We start from the raw sequence: 18,385 nt of genomic DNA, 5'->3' as shown, positions 1-18,385 counted from the left end.
GTTCATTATCGTTTAAACATAGGCTATATATTAGGCAACTTCTGTATCTACTCCACGAGACTTATGAATAAACGTCTCTATCTACACGAAGTAGAGTAGCTTTTTCTTTAAAATTTCTAAGGAGTGAGACTTCTGAAAATCTATTTAATCTGTGACAACACGTTTAGTTTATAAGTACATCGCTTTATTTAATAAAACATTTTAAGAACATCAACTAATGAAGATAACTATTCAATAACAATGATATTCGTATGAAAGGGACATGCACGACTAAATGCAGGAGTATACTCGACAATGACTGGGGAATAATTCCTCATGCACAATTAAAATTTAAAAAATCTAACCAGCTAAACAATGATTAGAAAGAAAAGACTCCCGAAGAACTTTGGGTGATGTGAAATCATAAATGAAAAGACTCAAATGAAGAAGGGGCAATTAATATAAGACCTAGAACACGTCCGTGAAATCGTTTGTGGTAAATGCCAGCAATATAGAGGCGACATTATTGTGTTATTGTAGCAATTAACACAGATTTAACGCAAAATAAGAAGCATTGAAGCCTTGCGTTGTTGTCTATGTTTTACAGTCAAGTTGTTATGCTTTGGTTTAATAATATTTTTGTTCAAAGCTCCTGAGTAACTTCAATTGATATCTCTCTCTCGCTCTCTATCTTTAGACTATTTAGTTTGACAGAAGACATTTTTTAAACGCCTATTAGTATTTTTTATTCAATGTAATTTAAATAAAAAGTGTAAAATTTTTGAAGGATGTAAATCTCTCAGTAATCCATCGAAACTAAGTATATTACTGTGGTTATATTGTCGCGTCTACATTGGGTGAAGATAAAAGGCATCAGCACATAACGATGGCCTTTATTCATAAACAACATACCGTGATGTTTCAATTCTCAACAATTTTAGTGTAGTCTGTCATCAAAGTATGAAGTTATGAATAAGGCGTTCCGGACAAAAAAAATCGAGGCGTGCACGTTCTACAAAATAGGCATACTAGTTGAACGGGCAGCGCCAACACTACGACATTATCACCTGGTGATGATAGGGCTTATCATCGCAATCGGACGCGTCAATGTCATAAACGCAACGCGGCGAATCGCCCAAGTACGACTTTTTCGACTCAACGTCGAACATCTTATCAAATATCCTTTGCGCCTCCATATCTGGACTGTATCGATCTTGGATCGGGTCCTGAAGCGTCAAAATGTGTCAGAGCCACGTTATAAGTGTGTAAGAACCATCAAGTATTTAGATATAGTATTAAAAACAAGCATATTTCGATACTACAAGTTTACGCTTAGGATAAAATGAATCGCATGTGACATTACTTCTCGGTATAACCAACATTCGACAAAATGTGGAAATTGGAAGTGAATAAAAGACAAATCATTGCGAGTCCATTTTAAACAGCGTAACTCTTGTAATAAATAAGTGACATATAAATTGATGGTTCCACAAACAAGTACTAAATACAAGTAAATAATACTTACCAGCACTGTCCTTCCGAGGTTGTCCGCCCGAACTGTCTCTTCGTAAGAATAGTCGTGGGGTTCACCAGTGGGCAGGTGCCACGGTTCTGACCCTTCCGGGCTCGAACCTCGCTCCGGCTTCACGTCGCTCCCGTCCCGGTCAGTCCACGGCGAACTGTTCGCCCGAGTGTCCACTAGTTCGGGAGGAGTCGGCGCCGGCGCCGGTGACGCGGTGCTATCGGGAGGCTGGGCAGCCGTAGCAGTAGCCAAGTTGAAAGCTTGAAGGTTATGCAGCGCTGCTGTCGGGAGCCTGACATGACGAACTCCTGGCCTTGTCAAAACCGGCTTCAACCCAGCCGGGCCAATCAGCCGTTGCAGCAAAAGCGCATTTGTAGCCCCACCTTCACCCCCGCTAACAGTCAGCAACTTCGGCCCGCGGTTCGTGACTATAGCGATCTGTTGACCCCCTTTGACCATAGACACTGGTAGGATGTAATTAGCTGGCATCAGAACGGCTGTCGCTGGTTTTCCTGCTGTACCACGCGCTACGGTGATCGTCTGGCCGTCAGCGACGATGACGTTTCGCTGCGGCTGCGGCCGCGGTTGTTGTTGCGGAGGAATCTCGTGCTCGAACGACAGTTTGCGGACCACTTTCCGCGGACTATCTTGAGGCGAATGGCTATCTAAGCAGCTTTCGTTGCAGTCCCCTTGAGATGTACCACAGCTGCTGTCTTCAGAGCCCATTGTTCTACACGTGTCGTCTCCGATCGGACTGAGCTCACGACCGTGGCGTCTTGATCCACTTGAACTCTTCTTGCGCTTGTGAGAACCAGAGGGATTCGAAGGAGGATTAGTCCTCCTCCTCGGTGCTGGTTTATCTTTATCAGGTGAGTTTTCTACCTGCTCTTTATACTCTGCCAAGATATAAAGTATCCTTTGTGTAGTTTGTTCGTCTTCGAGCGGTTTCTGAGTAGATGTTTTTGGTGGAACGGTAATCTTCATTGTGTTAGGCGGATGGGATGACGCCTTAGGCCGCGATTTTGATTTAGAACTTTTCGGCTTAGGTTGAGGTGGTGTTTCCGAGTGTGATGGTTCTGACGTCACCGTGTGTGGTATTTGAGAGTGAGTCGAAGACGTGGGAGAATCTACCATCCCAGATGAGTCCGGTGATCTGACATAAGATGTGCTTGGTGTCGATGCAGATGCTTTTCGATTAACGTATGCTACATTCAATTGCTGGTGGTTGTTGCCAATCGAATATAACACCTGTTGCGTAGCCTCTGTTGGTGACGATGAGCTCGCAGACGATGACCCGTCAGTTGTATCCGAAGTCTGTGGTGTGTGCATTTTGGGAAACGTAGTACTCGAGTTTGAGTTCGGAGGAACACTGCTTCTCTCTTTCACTTGCTCTAGAACCATGTCGAATTCTCTCAGCTGCTCCAGAGTAGACGAACTCATCTGCGATTCTGGTGACGACTGGTTTTCATTCGGGACTTTGACTTGTCGACTTGTCTGAGTTTGCGGAAGCCTAATAGTTTGGCCAAGGGGAGGGGCCGCTGTCAATACTAGCTGCTGATAAACAGGTTGGTTAGCGCCCCCAATCACGTTCCTTTGAATCTGGAAAAAGGACGGTCTTACTACTCTCCCACCGGACACCATTTGGGGCGTCTTACTGAGCATCGGGAGCTTTATACGCATTTGAGTTAAAACCGGCTGTGGTTGAGGTTGTGGATTTGGATTACTTTCATTTTGCCCATTCATTTGCGCGTTCCCATCTTCAGAAGATCCCTCGCTGCCAGATGCTTTTTGAGGCACAATTTTTATGATCGGCGACTCAATTTCATTTTGGGTGCTTGCTTGCTGCTGTTTTTGACCAGATTCATCAACTAATTCAGTACTCGGCACGGTAATTAAATTGATAGTCTGTCCCCCGCCGATGTTAACGGGAATTTGTCTGGTGTATATCACTCCTCCGTGCATTGTTTGCAAGTTAACTGGAGTCATCGACTGTTTTATTTGTTGTACTAAGTTCGCTTGAGGTTGAGATGTTGGCGCGGATTTTCGTAACAACAATGGTGGACTGCCGATCTGGCCAATATGATCAAGATTCATGGCATTTTCTGATGACTGGCATTCGCCTTCGGAATTTGTGTTCACAGATAAATGAGTATTGTTAGCATTTATATCGTTCGGTTTTTCGCTGCCATCTTGGAACACTGGTTTTCCAAAGGCTTGATTAAATTTCGGCAGGCTGGTAGATTTTTCCGGTACTGTGGTTTTAGTAGAGGAGTTCTGAATGAATTGGGCGTAGTTTTCTTCATATACCGAGCGTGACTTAATTTCTTGATTGGCATCGGCAGAAGTGGGACTCAAGTCCTGGTTCTCAGCTGGTTTAGGTGTATTTTGAACATTGTTTTGAACATTCGGAGTTTCTATTGGTTGCAGTCTTAGCACCATGCTTCGCTGATGAGGCGCATTCAGCTGAATAGCTTTGCCGTCTTTACACACGAACTGTACCATTTTCTGTTCATTCGAACCCTGGACATTCGCGAGGTTTGTCAACAAGTTTACTCTCTTCAAAAGTTGTCCAGTCGCATTGCTGTTCTTTTGGTTTCCTGTATTAACGATATGGAGTAGTTGGTTGCCGCCTTGTTGTAAGCCCGCGTCTACAAGGGATATGCCACTGAAGGAATTAGTTTGTTGTGTAGTAGCACCGTTAGAAGTAGCACCAGTAGTACCAGACTTATTTTGCACGATGTGTAACACAGGCGTAGCGTTAGGTCCATTGATAACTGATGGTTGTGAGTTATCAACTAAAGTAATTTGGTTTCCAGAAGCGTTTTTCCCTTGAACGATGTGTAACACTTGTGGGGTGGCCGACGCGTTTTGGTTTTGCTGATTATTTTCGGTGGAATTTGTCTGATTTAATGGCGGTGGCAGGATTTGCGCCAAGGCCTGCTGTAATGCTACTGCGCTTATAGGTGTCGCTTTAGCGAAGTTATTTGTAGTCAACTTTTGTGATAGAATATTAACAAGGGCTTGAGCTCTTGTATTCGCAATAGTCTCAGCTGTGGCACTAATACCCGCTGCACTCATAGCACACGCAATTTGGTCTGTCTTCTCAGGCAAACCATTTTGTTGCTTTGTTTGTTCTTGTATTGGGTTTTCTTCTTGCGCTGGATGTTCTTGTATTGGTTGTTCTTGTGGCGTTGAATTATCTTTTTGCGTTGGTTGATCTTGTGTTGACATTTCTTGTTGTAATTCCGGTTCTTGTTGTGTTTGGTTTTCTTGTTGTTGTTGTGTTGAATATTTTTCCTGGGTTGGTGGTTCTTGTTGTATTGAATAATCTTGTCTTGTTGAGTAATCCTGTTTTGTAGAGTAATCCTGTTTTGTAGAGTAATCTTCTTTTGTAGAGTAATTTTCTTTCATTGCGTAATTTTGTATTGAATAATCTTGTTCTTCTGAGAATTCTTCTACTGGCGTCGGATATTCTTCTGGTGTTGGGTATTTATCTCGTGGCGAGTAGTCATCGTTTGTGGCGTATTTTTCTTGCGTTGGGTATTCTTCTTGACGCGAGAATTTTTCCTGTGGCGGATATTCTTCTTGTGGCGCGTATTCTTCTTGTTGGGGGTATTTTTCTTCTGATGGATATTCTTCTGGTGTCGGGTATTGTTCTTGTGGCGGATATTCTCCTTGTGAACGGTATTCTTCTTGTGAACGATATTCTTCTTGTGGCCGGTATTCTTCCTGCGGTCGGTATTCTTCTTGCGGCCGATATTCTTCTTGCGGCCGGTATTCTTCATGTGGCTGGTATTCTACTTGTGGCGGGTATTCGGTCTGTGGTGGGTATTCTTCTTGAGTTGGATACTCATCTTGTGTTGGGTATTCTTCTTTTGTTGTGTATTCCCCTTGTGTTGAGAATTCTTGTTGAGCTCGGTATTCTTCTCTGGTTGGGTATTCTTGCTGCGGGTATTCTGGTTGTGTTGCGAGTTCTTGTAGTGTCGGTTGCACTGGTGTTGGGTACTGCAATTGAGTTGGGTATGTATCATGCTTTGAATTATAAAAAGCTTGATAGTCCTGATCAGTCTGCAAAACAGGAGTGGCATTAGGAGCATGAGGAGCAAACGAGTAATCCACGTCGTTTAAATATTGATTGTCCATACTCGGAGAGTGGTTGTTATCATACGTGTCACATTGTTCTTCCTTCACTTCTGTTTCTTCCATTAGCTCTATCTTAATTTCAGTTTCAATCGGAATATTTTCCAGAGTCGAGAGATGTGGAACACGGTCATGGTCATGTTCCGCCGCGTAGTTTTGCATTAAAGGTAAAGTCAATTCCGCTGTAGTCAATTCTGTGTATTCCGTTTTGATCGTTGGCTGATCATCTTGAGGGCTATTTTCTGCAGAGCATTGTGGGGGACTGGCGTCTGACACTTGAGTGACCCGAGGGTCGCAAGTCACCGGATTTTGAGCTGCAGCACTAACTGGCAGCTGTCCCACTTGAACAACTTGTACAGACACATTAACTGGGGGTATCTCCAAAAAATCTGTCGCATTATAAAGCTCAAATGGAAAACTTGTCAGCTCCCTGCCTTCAGTATTATCCAACTTCTTGTCTTTCTTCAGCCAATCATATTTCAATTCAGCTGTTGTTTTCTTGAAGAACGACCGCACTTTTTCTCTCATTTCAATGTAAGTGATATAACGCCTTAACTGCTTTATTTGTTCTTCCCTTGTTGTATTACTGGTTTCTATTTGATTGGTTTCATAATCTTCGGACAGTAAAAACGGCTGAGGTTGTTTTACGTCCGACAGAGTCGCAGCCGAAAATTTTGAATCGTCACCTACATCTTCCAAATTTTGTATGACTCTGTCGGACCTCTCACCAAAACCCATATTGAAATTGGTTTCGGTGACACTACTATTGGGCAGATCCGATTCTGTGTATTCTGCGCATAGTTCTTCAGCCAGTGTTTGTTGCATTGGGTCTAATGTGAAATCATATTGTTGGATATCCAAATCACAAAACAGTAGATCGTTGCTCTCAATTTGATCTTGAAAATCACTTACGCATTCTCCTTTTAGAGGCCAATCTTTTACAATCTCCTCAACATCTACAAACTCTTTGTGAAACGGCTGCGAATATGAAAACTTTAACGAGCTGCAGTAATCAAATATTCCCTTGTACTCTCTGCTGTAAGCCGTATCTAAAATGGCCGAAGCGGTGGTCCTTGGGTAATCAATATTTTTGGATTTCCTATATCTTTTCCTGCCGATTCTAATGTCTGACATATCAATTTTGCGCTTGAGTGATCTTTTGAACAATTTGGAGTCCTTCCTGGACATATTGGAGTACGTATGTTTAGGTATGATCAGTTTCAGGAATGGTTCTTCGACGCCAATTTCTTTAGTTTCTATCACATTGTCAACACTACCATCTTCACAGATTTCTTGTGTTACTTGGATTATTTCTTCCGGGCTGTCATTATAAATGTCGCTGTCATAAGATGCACTAGATTCGGCAATGGGGAAAACATAGCAGGTGCCTACATCTGGAAATTCGTATTCTATGCCATTTAGAATGACTTCGTTATTATCTTTTTCGTCATCGCTATGTATTGGGCTTATGTCACAAAATTCAGAAACTTCTGTCTCAATGACCGTTGTACATTCTCTGTTAAAAGGCGAATCAATGAAGGCATAGCCGTGATCTAAAAGTTGTATGTTTTGGGTCTTGTCGTAATCACATTCAGTTTCGCTCTCATCTTTGGCATCGGTACTTTGTGAATACGGGCTATTCACTTCTTCTGCTTTGGTTATTCTGCTTACATCTTCTATAGTTACCATTTGTGGCAAGATAATAGAATCTTGACAATCGTTTGCATCGGCATTAGCATCTACGTCACTAATGACAATTTCTTTTTCGACATCCGAGTTGTTCAATATGACAGGGCTAATTTTGTTAGGCTCATTCACTATAGAACTGTTGTCTACAGATTCTTCAGAATAGTGTTCAACTTCAATTTGGTACTCGAAGCTAATGGGAGGTGTTGGGGCACATGTATCTTGCTTATCAGGTAGATCATGAGTATCTTTACCCGGTATTTCAACTTCAATGTTTATTTCACCATGATTGTCGAATGTCTCTTGACTTTCATTTTTTCCAGGTGAAGCTAGCTTTCGATCATTTGAAAGTTCTTCAGGCTTTTTAGTTTCTTCTTCCATTGAGCTTTCCGTTAGTTCTTCAGACGCAATATCCTCTTCTACCTTCCTATTTCTATGTTCAGCGTCAACATTTTCAGTATTATTATCACAGCTTGTCTCTCTAACACTTGTGCATAGCTCTTGGCTGTTATTATTCTGTTGTAGTGTAATAACGTCCTCATCAGGTAATTTGTCCATGCTCACAATATCGGTGATGTCGGTGGTACTAACGGTTAAATCGCAATCATTACTTTGCTGGATTTGGTTCTTATTGCATTCACCTAGATCTGTTTTAATCATGTCACAAGATGTTCGTTGTGATATTTCATTTGTGTTATTTAATTCGTTGTTATTTTGACTGGGAATTGTGTCGTTAAGAACCAGTTCTGTATTTGAGTCTGTATTACTGTCACAATTTTCTGGTAGAACTTCAGTCAACGTCTCATCATAATCTGGCGTATTATTATTGGAATTATTTTCCAAATCTTCATTTTCAGAAGGTAAATCAACTGTTTCTTTGCATATTTCAGGGGACTCTTCCGACACCGAATATGGCGATTCAGACACTTCTACAATCTGTTCTTGTGTGTCATTCATGAGGTTACAATCAGTTTGATGATTTTCCTGACTAACTATTGAGTCAACTATTTCGTCAATAACAGTTTTAGAAATTTGTAATGGCTCTGGAATACTATCTGTAAATGTTTGAACAACTTCTTGAGAATCGATTGGACTATTTTCACATACAACTTTAGAATCTACTCCTTCGCAAACAATCATTGATTCTACTTTTGGCGTTTTATTTTGGTCTTCCACAATATTGGCAGAGTTTGAAGTTTCTTGTGTCTTTCCATCACAATTTGGTATTTGAACTGTTTCGTTACCAGTCGAATGACTTTCTTCGAAACTACAATCCGTTGATATCGTTGTTTCCTCGACATACTCTTGAACATGTTCGATTGTATTCATTCGATAATTATCAGTTGTCGGGGCAATTTTATCATCGCCTGCAGCTTCTGAAACTTCATTTGTATCAACCGTTTCTACACGTGAAGTTTCTGGCTCGTCAGGCATTTCTTCAAGATGTTCTGGTGTGTGGGTTTCCCTGGATATTTCTTCAGTTTCATTCAAAACTTGCATTGGTTCTACAATGTGTTGCTCTTCTGCCACATTTTGTTCAATTTCATGAGTTTTTGGAATTTCAACGCACACTTCTTCAGGATCAGGTGTATTCTCATCTTCAATTTGAGTAGATTTGTTGGCATCAGCGGCCTGAATTTCCATTTCAGTGTTGGATGGTGTGATTTCTTGATAATCCAAATTAGATATTTGGGAATCTGGACTATCGCAATCATGTATTGGTGTAATTTCGAGGGTATCTGATAGGTTCTCCTCATTATTTTTGATATCAACTACTTCGTCGCTAATTTCGTTCATTGATTCTGAAACAGCCGGCACCTGATTAACATAAGTTTGTGTTTCTACAGTTTGTTCAGAGTCTACGGTATGGATTTCACTGTGTATTTCTTCATTTTTCAAGCTAGTCTCGTCTTTCGAGTTTGTTGTTTCATCGCATACTGTTTCTGTGACGTCTGGTAATTTATCAATGTAATTTTGTGTACCAAACACTCGTTGATTTTCTTTGACATTTTCTGTATCATTACTTTCTGCCTCAATGCCAGTTTTCGAGATTGTACTTCCATTGGTCAAAGTTTCTGAATCATTTGGCAATTCCTCAGCATACTTTTGACCAAGTTCTTCAGTACTGGACATTTGACTGTCACAAATATTTTCGCCATCTTTATTTGTATTCTCAATTTTCAAATCCACTTCTTGGCAAACAGTTTCTGAGACATCTACTTGTTGACTTTCACTAAGATTGTCTGCAATTTTGACTTCAATCTCACTATTATTATCCAAATTCACTACTTCATCAAGCAAAGATATCGAAATATCTGACGTGTCGTCAACATCATTGTGTGTAGTTTCAGTCTCTTCGTAATCTACTTGTACATTTTCACTGACCCTTTCTATATTTTTTACGTCTGAAGTATTTATTTCTCTAATTGAGTCATTGATTAGGTCGTCATTTGTTGAATGATCCTTTTGGATGTCATCAAATAACTTTTCAGTCTTGTGTTCTTCGTCTTGATGAACTGTATTATCAATGGTTTCAGATGAATCAAGATTGTGGTCGACATTTAAGTCACTTGCTGTTTCATCGAACTCAATATCCTTTGAGTAATTTGTTTGGTCTTCGACGGCATTTTCTAATAATTGAACTGCAGGTTGGCAGTGATCTTGAGCCGACTCTTCTGTGTCTATAAGGCTATCATCGTGTAAATCAGACTCAACTTCTTTTGACTTTTGAACACCTTGCGGCGGTACAAGCAGGTTAGTATTGTCATCTGGAGCCTTACTAGTAATGGTACCCTTAGATACATCAATGCATTCGCTTAATTTTGATGGAATGTTAATCACAACCTTCAATAATTTATTGGCAACACCCCTCTCATCAGCATTGCGTAGTTTCCTTTTTAAGTTGTAAGGCCTTAGTCGGTTTAGAATTTGATCAGTTAAGAACAATTTTGAAGTAAGCGTCTTCAGCGTTGGAACAACTTCTGTAGTCAGCTCAGAAGATTGATCGACGGGAGTGGAAGTCTCGGGAATCGTAGCAAGCGAGTTATCTCCAGTCTCAGCAGAGATATCTGAATATTTGATTACAATAGCTTCAATTCTTTCACCGGCCAAGTGTAGATCACGCTTTGTAATGTACCATTCACAGCAACAATCCAATTTTTGTAGAACCATGTCTTTAGTAGATGTTGCGTCGAGAAGTTTTTGATAAGATGCAATCGTTTCGAAAACCTCCATCACGGGTGAAGATCTGTCATATTCATAGATGTCAGAAGACATCTCATCCAACTTTTCATTTAAATCATTCGTAGTTGAGTGTTGCAATCTTTTCAAAGCAGCTATAGTGTCAAAAACATCCATTACAGGCGAACTCCTGCCATATTCACAAGATGACTCAACTTTTTCGTCAATATAATCTGGGAATGTTTCTAATAAGGAGAATGACCCACTTCTAGATCTCCTCCTAGGTTCAGAATCAGAATTAAAACTACTATTAGCATCTACAGCTTCTAAATCTATTAAATCATCTGAACAATTTTCTACGGAATCATTATCTTCAGTAGCATCAACCGATGACATAGAAATTAAATCATCACATCTAATGAGATCAACCACAACCTTTTGCTTGATTATTCTTTTCTTTTCATATTCGTCAGCTAATGCATCGCAGTTTTCCAGCCTCACGAAGCATTCTTTAGTTTCTATTGGGGCTTTTTGGTCTCCTTTTAAATCTTCCATCACCGCAGGTTCATCAGAAGACTCAACATTTTCTTGTTTATCTTCTACATTAGAAACATCAACGCCAAGATCTTTTAATAGTAGCTTCTTCAATTCGTCTATATCTTCGTCCTGAATTTTAAGAGCTTCGTTCGAGCAACTAGGTATTTGTGGTAATGGTAGTTGCAATGCAGTCTCAACTACCTTGTTTATTTCATTTTCAGAAATGACTGTGTCAGTTTCTGGAGCATTTATGCTGTCATTAGAAGAATCGTCAATTTCTATGACATCCGGTATTAGCACTTTAGCCATTGGAATGGGCGGCGCAATAGGTTCATCCTTATCATCGTCGTCTATTACAATAGGACTGCTTACGCTTAGGTTTAATTTACTACTGAGCGATACATTCGGTAAATCTACTTTAGCAGCAGTATCCATGGATCTCTTAATTTTGTCAATAACACGAAAGTCGTGCGTAACCTTCGGTAGATTCGGCAGCTTTTCGTTGGGAGTACTTGAGACAGGAGGTTTCACAACTTTATGTGGACTATTCACGACTTCCAACCCATCTAAGTCGCAAGGGAGAAGTTGCGGAAGCTCTTCATCAGAAGAGCTGGTGTTAGGACGTTCCATAATCTTATCCAGAATGCCCACTTCTACCATCTCATCCAAGTCGTGAGGCAATAAGTTAGTGAGTTCTTCATTACCAATACTTGATTCAGGTTCATTCAATTTGGTTAGTTTTACAAAACATTTCGTTTTTAATTTGTTTTGATGCTTTTTGTAGTCATTTACATCTATGGCTACTGCCTTGTGTTCGCCAAACTCCGTTTTATAAATCTGCATCTTACCGGATTTATTGTCCTCTTCATCGTCGCTCAATAAGTTAACAGTTTCTATGGGTACTTTCTCTCTGGTTTGTATATTGACCTCTTCTATGTGTGCCTCAACAATCTTCCTAGGGTTGTCTTTGGCAGTCGTCGAGACTTGCTTTATATTCACAGTGTATCGTTTAGTTTCGTTCAAGTTTGTCAGCAAAGTCGATTTGAGCGCTGGATCTGAAAATATGGACTCGAAACTGACATGCATCTTGCCGAATATAGTAGCTTTGAAAGTCTTGCCGTTTGGTAGCTTGATGCGAACGCATTTCTTTGTTGGATCGTTTGGAGGTGGTGGCAATTCTTCAATTGAGATCTTATCCTTTAAATCCATGAAAGAATCATGAGTTTCGGATGTAGTTTTTCCAGGAGATTTTTCTTCAATTGTTTCTCGTGTGATGTTGTTTGGTACTGCGTTTTGTGACAGTGGCGATACGACCTTCGGCTGAACGCTTTTTCCAGGAGATTTTTCTTCAATTGTTTCTCGTGTGATGTTGTTTGGTACTGCGTTTTGTGACAGTGGCGATACTACCTTCGGCTGAACGCTATCATTGGTAACGGTGACCAAATTCGTATCTATATTCAATGCAGTGGTTATCGGTGTCAAAGTTTGCTGGACCGGTGCTACTTCTTTGGTAGCCTTTTTCTGCTTAGAAATTTTCGGCGAGATATTACTCTCATTTGTAACACTTTCTGTCAAGGGTGTCGCAACGCTAACACCTGTGAAAGTTAGAGATGGCACGTCACTAGAAACACTAGCAATTTCCGAGTTATTTTGTGGAGTATCTACGTTATTAATGATTTCTGAATTTAATTCAGTCTGATGAATCTCTTTTGATTTTGATCGCCTAGTTTTTATGCCACTATGAGAATTTACAACTTTTTCACTGTTGGACCTTGCTTCAGCATGAGTTATCGTTTCGGGTGGAACATTATCTGTAGTACCGGACGATACTGGCGCTTGCTTTTTATGTGATTTTTTGACTTTGATAACGCGACCTTCATGCTGTGTCGTCTCAGTGTCATTAACTACTTCAGATGTTTCAGGTAAGTTATCAGCAATATTTGTAGGTTCTGATGTTTTTGAATTTTGTTTCTTCTTTGTATTTTTGATCCTCTTAGGACGTGCTGATTGCACTACAGGTTTAATTGGCGAATTAATCAATTTGATGCCAAATCTAGTCTTTCCTTTACCTTTCTTGCTTCTTATTATTGATATGGTAACGCCAGTCTTTCCTGGTTCCTTATCAGACGGTGATATACTGTCGTTTACTTGTTGGGACTCATCATTAAGGTTATCTGAGGATGCTGTCAAACTATCATCATCTTCGGTTATTTGATCACTGAACTTCCTAGGCTTCCTCTTTCTCCTGACCGGACGAGCTATTTTTACGTCAGGCTCTGGAGTACTATCAGCCTCGTTTTTTGAAATATATTCGGTAATGAGGCTTGGTATCTTTGGTATTTTTGATCCTAATAACGCGGCTTCTATGTCCATGTCATATCCATTATCAGTAATATCACACGTATCAGTATCTATTACACTAGGTTGAATTTCTTGAGTTTTTACGGTTTTGTCCGATGGTGGAGCGACAATCGCGTTTTCCACCACCGTTTCTTGTTGTATATTTTCTTTGATCTCCTCTGGTGCAACAATGACTTGTTTTTTTGCTTTCAGTATTTTCTTTTTACGTTTTTTAGTTTGAATTGGGGTTGATTCAGTAGTATTTTTAGCAGTATCTTCGACTATTTCATCTTTTTGGGAAGCTTCACTTTTTTTATTAAGTATTCTCTTAGATATGCGTTTTGGTGAATCAATGTCTTTCTCCTTGACATCTTTGTCATTTGCATTTTTTTGTCCTGCATCCTTATTTTCTGTTACTGTCTCTGATTTGAGTCTCACTTTGGTTTTTCGACCTACCGGATTGCGCTGATCTTGAAGATTTGATGTTGTAATCGCTTTGAGATCGTTAGACGAACGAAGGAGTATGCGTCGACACGGTATTTTATTGTCACTTTCTTTGCTACTTTCACTGGCTTTTTGTGTGGTAACAATTTCGGTATTAAGTACTGTTTCAGCATTTGCTTTATCGTTGACGATGGTTTCGTTACTTAAATCAGGAATAGTTACAGGAAGATCAGTTTTCTCTTGGCTTAAAACGCGCACCTCTTCCTGAGGCGGATTTAACGGTGCATAGCCCAGTGGAATGGCAGGCGCATTTGATCGATGTAATATTTGCCTATCAATAATTGACAAACGCTTGACCATTATCCTTGCGAGCTCTTCATCGTCATTAGGTTTTTCGCTATCCTCTTCCACACGATTGTATAAAATTGGCTGGATTTGAGTTTGTAACACAATCTGAGTTTCATATCTTTGTTTCGGGTCATTTATAGTTTTGGAAAGATTGACCGGTTGAGTATCTTGCACTTCGCAGTTATTATTGTAATTGTAGTCTAGATTAGTCTTGGCGTGTAATTCAGAGTTGACGTCTGGTTGTGGTTTAGGAGCTTGAAGAAGTTGGTCGACATTCGTCTCATTTATTAGGTTCGTATAACCTTCATCATAATTTGTAGTGTCTAGGCTCACATTCGAGCTATTTTGTGGTAAATCGTGGGGTACAGGGAACTCAAAATGACTAGTAGATTTAGCTTGCGTCTGGTTAGGTGACAGCATGGTTTGTGCAGGTTCTGCTGATGGCATAGTCATAGTATTGCCGATGATTACCGGGTTAACTACCGGCGCTGCGTACTGCGTCGTTTGATAAATCTTGATGTTGGGCGAAGTCGTATTCAGTGCGACGTACGGAGTCTGATTGATATTACATAAGCCAGTTTGTATTGGCGTTTGTACTGCCACATAAGGATTGTACAGTACTTCAGACCCAAGCACTACCACTTTGGGCGTAGCTGGCTTAGTTGCGACAGGCGTGGTCGTGACTGGTTTGTTAGCAGCCGGCTTAGGCGCTGTGATCAATATATTCCTCGCGTCAACGATGTTGATGTGAGCCCTCGTATTCTTAGTGCTGTCGTAAGCCTGGGGCTCCACAGTTTGGGGCTGAGAATGCACGGTGGTCGCAGGTGCCTGTACTTTGAGAAGTGATTGTTTATTTGGTTTTATGTCAATTTTGTGTTTGGTATTGACGATGTTCATTGGTTGTTCTGATGATTTTGTTGTGTTGTTCTTTTTGGCCGTTTCGTAAGTCTTGATTATTCGCCTGTTACTTTGAATGATAGACTCGCGAGCGTTTTGATTCACATTGGAAGTGCCACATCGCGGTTCAACGCATTGCATATCCTTGGGTGGTACACTTTTGATCACATTAGTATACTTTGCACTGGGGGCCATTTTAATGACCTTTGTACTGCTAGCCGCTGGTGTTTTGTATGTGTCATCATCTGACGACAGCTCACCTATTTCTTTTCTAAGTTCGTCATCCATCAACTCCTCTAGGAGATCGTAGTCTGAGTTAGGTATGCCAGATATGAACGGGTCTTTTTCTTTGAAAGCTGGGCACGGGTATGTCTTTTGAATCTCGGAGGATCCTTTTGGTTCCACTGGTGCTTTGCTGTCATTCGGCGCTGTCTTCTTCATACTCAAGTCAGTCACTGTTGTCTGCTCTGCTGGGCCATCGTTTGTAACCGTCGACGTAACTGCTTCGCTATGCGCTGGTTCCTGCGTTTTAGGTGGGTCTTTATGCATAAACTGCAGTTCTTTCTTTCTTATGATCCTCTGATTTCGCAAGGCGGTTTTTGCATAGCTGTCTTTTTTCAACGCCACGGCAAGGGCATTGGGTCCTAAACTAGGAGTCTTATGTGATAAGAGTGCATCCATAACACTCTCCCAATCCTGTGGTTCAGTTTTATTCGGACTCGGTTCGGGATGATGATACAGATGTTTAGTGTCACATTTAGCAACTGGTATGCTAGATTTCTTTGAAGATCCAGAAGATTTTGAAGATTTTTTACTATTCTTTGGTTTTTTATTTTCTACACTCTGTGGCATACTATCAGGCGATTTGTCATTCGGACTCAAACTGATGTCTGTCTCCTCCGGAAGCGTAATATTCAGCGCTTTGCTTATTGTAGCATCTATTTTCTTGCTAATCGTGGTCTTACTAAAGTTACATGATTTACTGTCTGTGGGTTTGGTACGCGTATCCGGTGAGGATTCACAGTGCATAATTCTGCAACCTTCATATTGTTGAACACTAGTACTTTTTCTTTCTGTTGACGGACTTCTGATAACTGACTTACTGACAAGTGGTACTTGATTGTGGTTCTGAGAGGTGCTATGACTGGTACTAGCAATTTTAGGGTACTGCGGATTATTCACGATCGGCGAACGATCTGAGCTCATGTAAGAAGCAGGGCTATTTAGTTTGCTCTGCTGCCGTAGCAAAAGCAGCAAATCGTTCTGGTCTTTCTCCGAGAGTGCAGAGTCTTTAGCTACAGGTTTTTCAGACTGATATGGAAAACTCCTAACTGGGGTCTCGTTTTTGGGTTTGGTTGGAGTCACATACTTTCCCTGCAGCACACTTGATATGACAGGGTGATCTTTTGTAATCGACGATGGCTTCTCTGCTTTTCGCATGGTAATTTGAATTTCGTCTTTCGGCGGAACATGCGTTTGGCCAACTCTCAGTATCGATATGTCACCTTTGGCTTGTAGGTACTTGATTTTTTGCTCGTCAGAACGACGGGCCGCTGCTTGATATTCGGGATAGCCTAATTCAGCTAATTGTTTATATAGTCTCATATCACTTTGTTTGTTTCTATGCATGTAGCTGAGTCGCGCGAACGTATTCAGCTGGTTGTCAACTTTCTTAGTCGACTGAATTGTTGATTTGGCACATTGAGATGAGGTTCCAGGTTCCGTTCTGGATAAATGTGGAGAGATTGGCGTCACCCTACTAACGGGTTTCACGTCTTTCCTTACTCGGGGTTTTTTGGGAGGGGTAGTCTTTTTGCCAGCCGCTGTACCGGCGTTTATCGACTCCTGCAACTCCCTAAGGAAATCTTGAAAATTCTTTTGGAGTTCTTTCTCATCGTCCAATGGGTTGGGAACATTCTCACTGGACCTGGTCGGACTGATTCCGTATTTTGAATATTGTGGACAATACTGCTGTGATGACTCATGACTAGGTTGTACAGTTGACTTGTTAGCGTAGTGGATGACTGGATTTTTTGAGTATTGGGCGTGCAGCATCGAGTCGACTTCATGTTTGAGCTCTTTCAGTGTCTCAGCCTGCTTTTTGTTAATGTAAGCTTTGGGTATTTCCGGGACTTCCACAGCCTTAGGACTGAACACAGTCGGTTCGGGACACTCGTGGCGAATTATCGCGTTAGGAGACTTAATTATTGAAGCACTATTATCACTGTTTGGTTTCACAATCGGACTAGATTTGGGCGATGCACTTTTATCACTGTACGAGGACATGGCCGGACTTGCTGCTAGAGACTTTAAGATCTGTGTCTCTTCAAGAAGCGACTTCTGGCGTCTGAATTCAATGAGCCTCGATATACTTTTCTTGACTTCTTCTCTAATGGCTGCGTTGTCAGGCGAGTTGAGATCTTGTGTCGTATTTGCAGTACTGGGGCCGGTTTTTAGCCTGTATTGGTTATTAGATGTAGTGTTGAAAGCAACCCGACCATTGGCGACACTCATCTCGCTGTTGGAGAATGTGTTTCTAAGGGCCAACGGGTCGCCTTTCTCCGGCGACTTGTAGTCTTCCATATTGTATAGTCCATCGAATAGTACATCGGGGTCGTTGCCCTCAGAGTTCAGAGACGCTAGGGAGGACTTCCCTTGACTGTCATAGTCGCTATCAGTGAAACAAGGCGCGGAAACTCTTGTCATGTCTGGCAGATTTCTGTATTTTCCTTCAGGTAATTTGACTTTAGACACTTTCATGCCGATGAGGCTGGACAAAGAGCCAGGTTTGCAATCGACCATGGGAAATTCTTCTTTGATCTTCTTCTTCCGTGGTTTTCTCTCTTTCTTCTCTTTGGGGTCTGTTTCATCTTTCCGCCTCTCGCGACTGGTTTCTTTCTTCTCTGAGCCGTCTTTGGATTTGGGTTTCTTTTTGGTCTCCTTTCTCTCTTTACTTCTCTCTTTGCTGTGGGGCCGTTCTGTCTTTTTCTCGGTGCGTTTCGCTTCGGCGACTAGACTTAATGGGTCAGAATCTTCTTCTGAGGATAGTACTGGGACTTTCTTCTTCTTCTTCTTTTTGACTGAGGTTTGGACGACCTCGAAGCCCGAGCTTGCGCTCTCGGTCCTCTCGGCGTCAGAGAAAGCGTCCTGCCATATTTCTTCTTGCTCTTGAACTTCGACTAGATGTTCGTAGCCTGTTTATAAACAAAATTACCATTTTAATAAAATGTAGTTTCAACAAATTGACTTACTATTTACAGAAACCAAGGCAGTTGTTAAAAATCAGTTAAGGAGAAAACAATACACAGAAAG

General features: G+C 41.1%; 1 protein-coding gene across 4 annotated transcripts in view; it reads right to left on the bottom strand.

The window, feature by feature from the left end:
• LOC114363984 (uncharacterized) overlaps positions 1-18,385 on the bottom strand; it is a 42,544-nt gene that overhangs the window by 6,145 nt on the left and 18,014 nt on the right. For 3 of the 4 annotated variants that reach the window (XM_028319958.1, XM_028319955.1, XM_028319957.1), the window contains one exon: positions 1,505-18,267. In XM_028319958.1, the coding sequence (XP_028175759.1) occupies positions 1,505-18,267 (16,763 nt within the window). The remainder of the gene's footprint in view (positions 1-1,504; positions 18,268-18,385) is intronic. The other variant, XM_028319956.1, reaches the window with a different exon arrangement.

Source organism: Ostrinia furnacalis, unplaced genomic scaffold (assembly GCF_004193835.3).
Source record: "Ostrinia furnacalis isolate ACB-3 unplaced genomic scaffold, ASM419383v2 OfSCF7340, whole genome shotgun sequence".
Classification (NCBI taxonomy): Eukaryota; Metazoa; Arthropoda; class Insecta; order Lepidoptera; family Crambidae; genus Ostrinia; species Ostrinia furnacalis.
The sequence above is the reverse complement of the archived record's forward strand: the minus strand, read 5'-3'. Positions and strand labels throughout refer to the sequence as shown.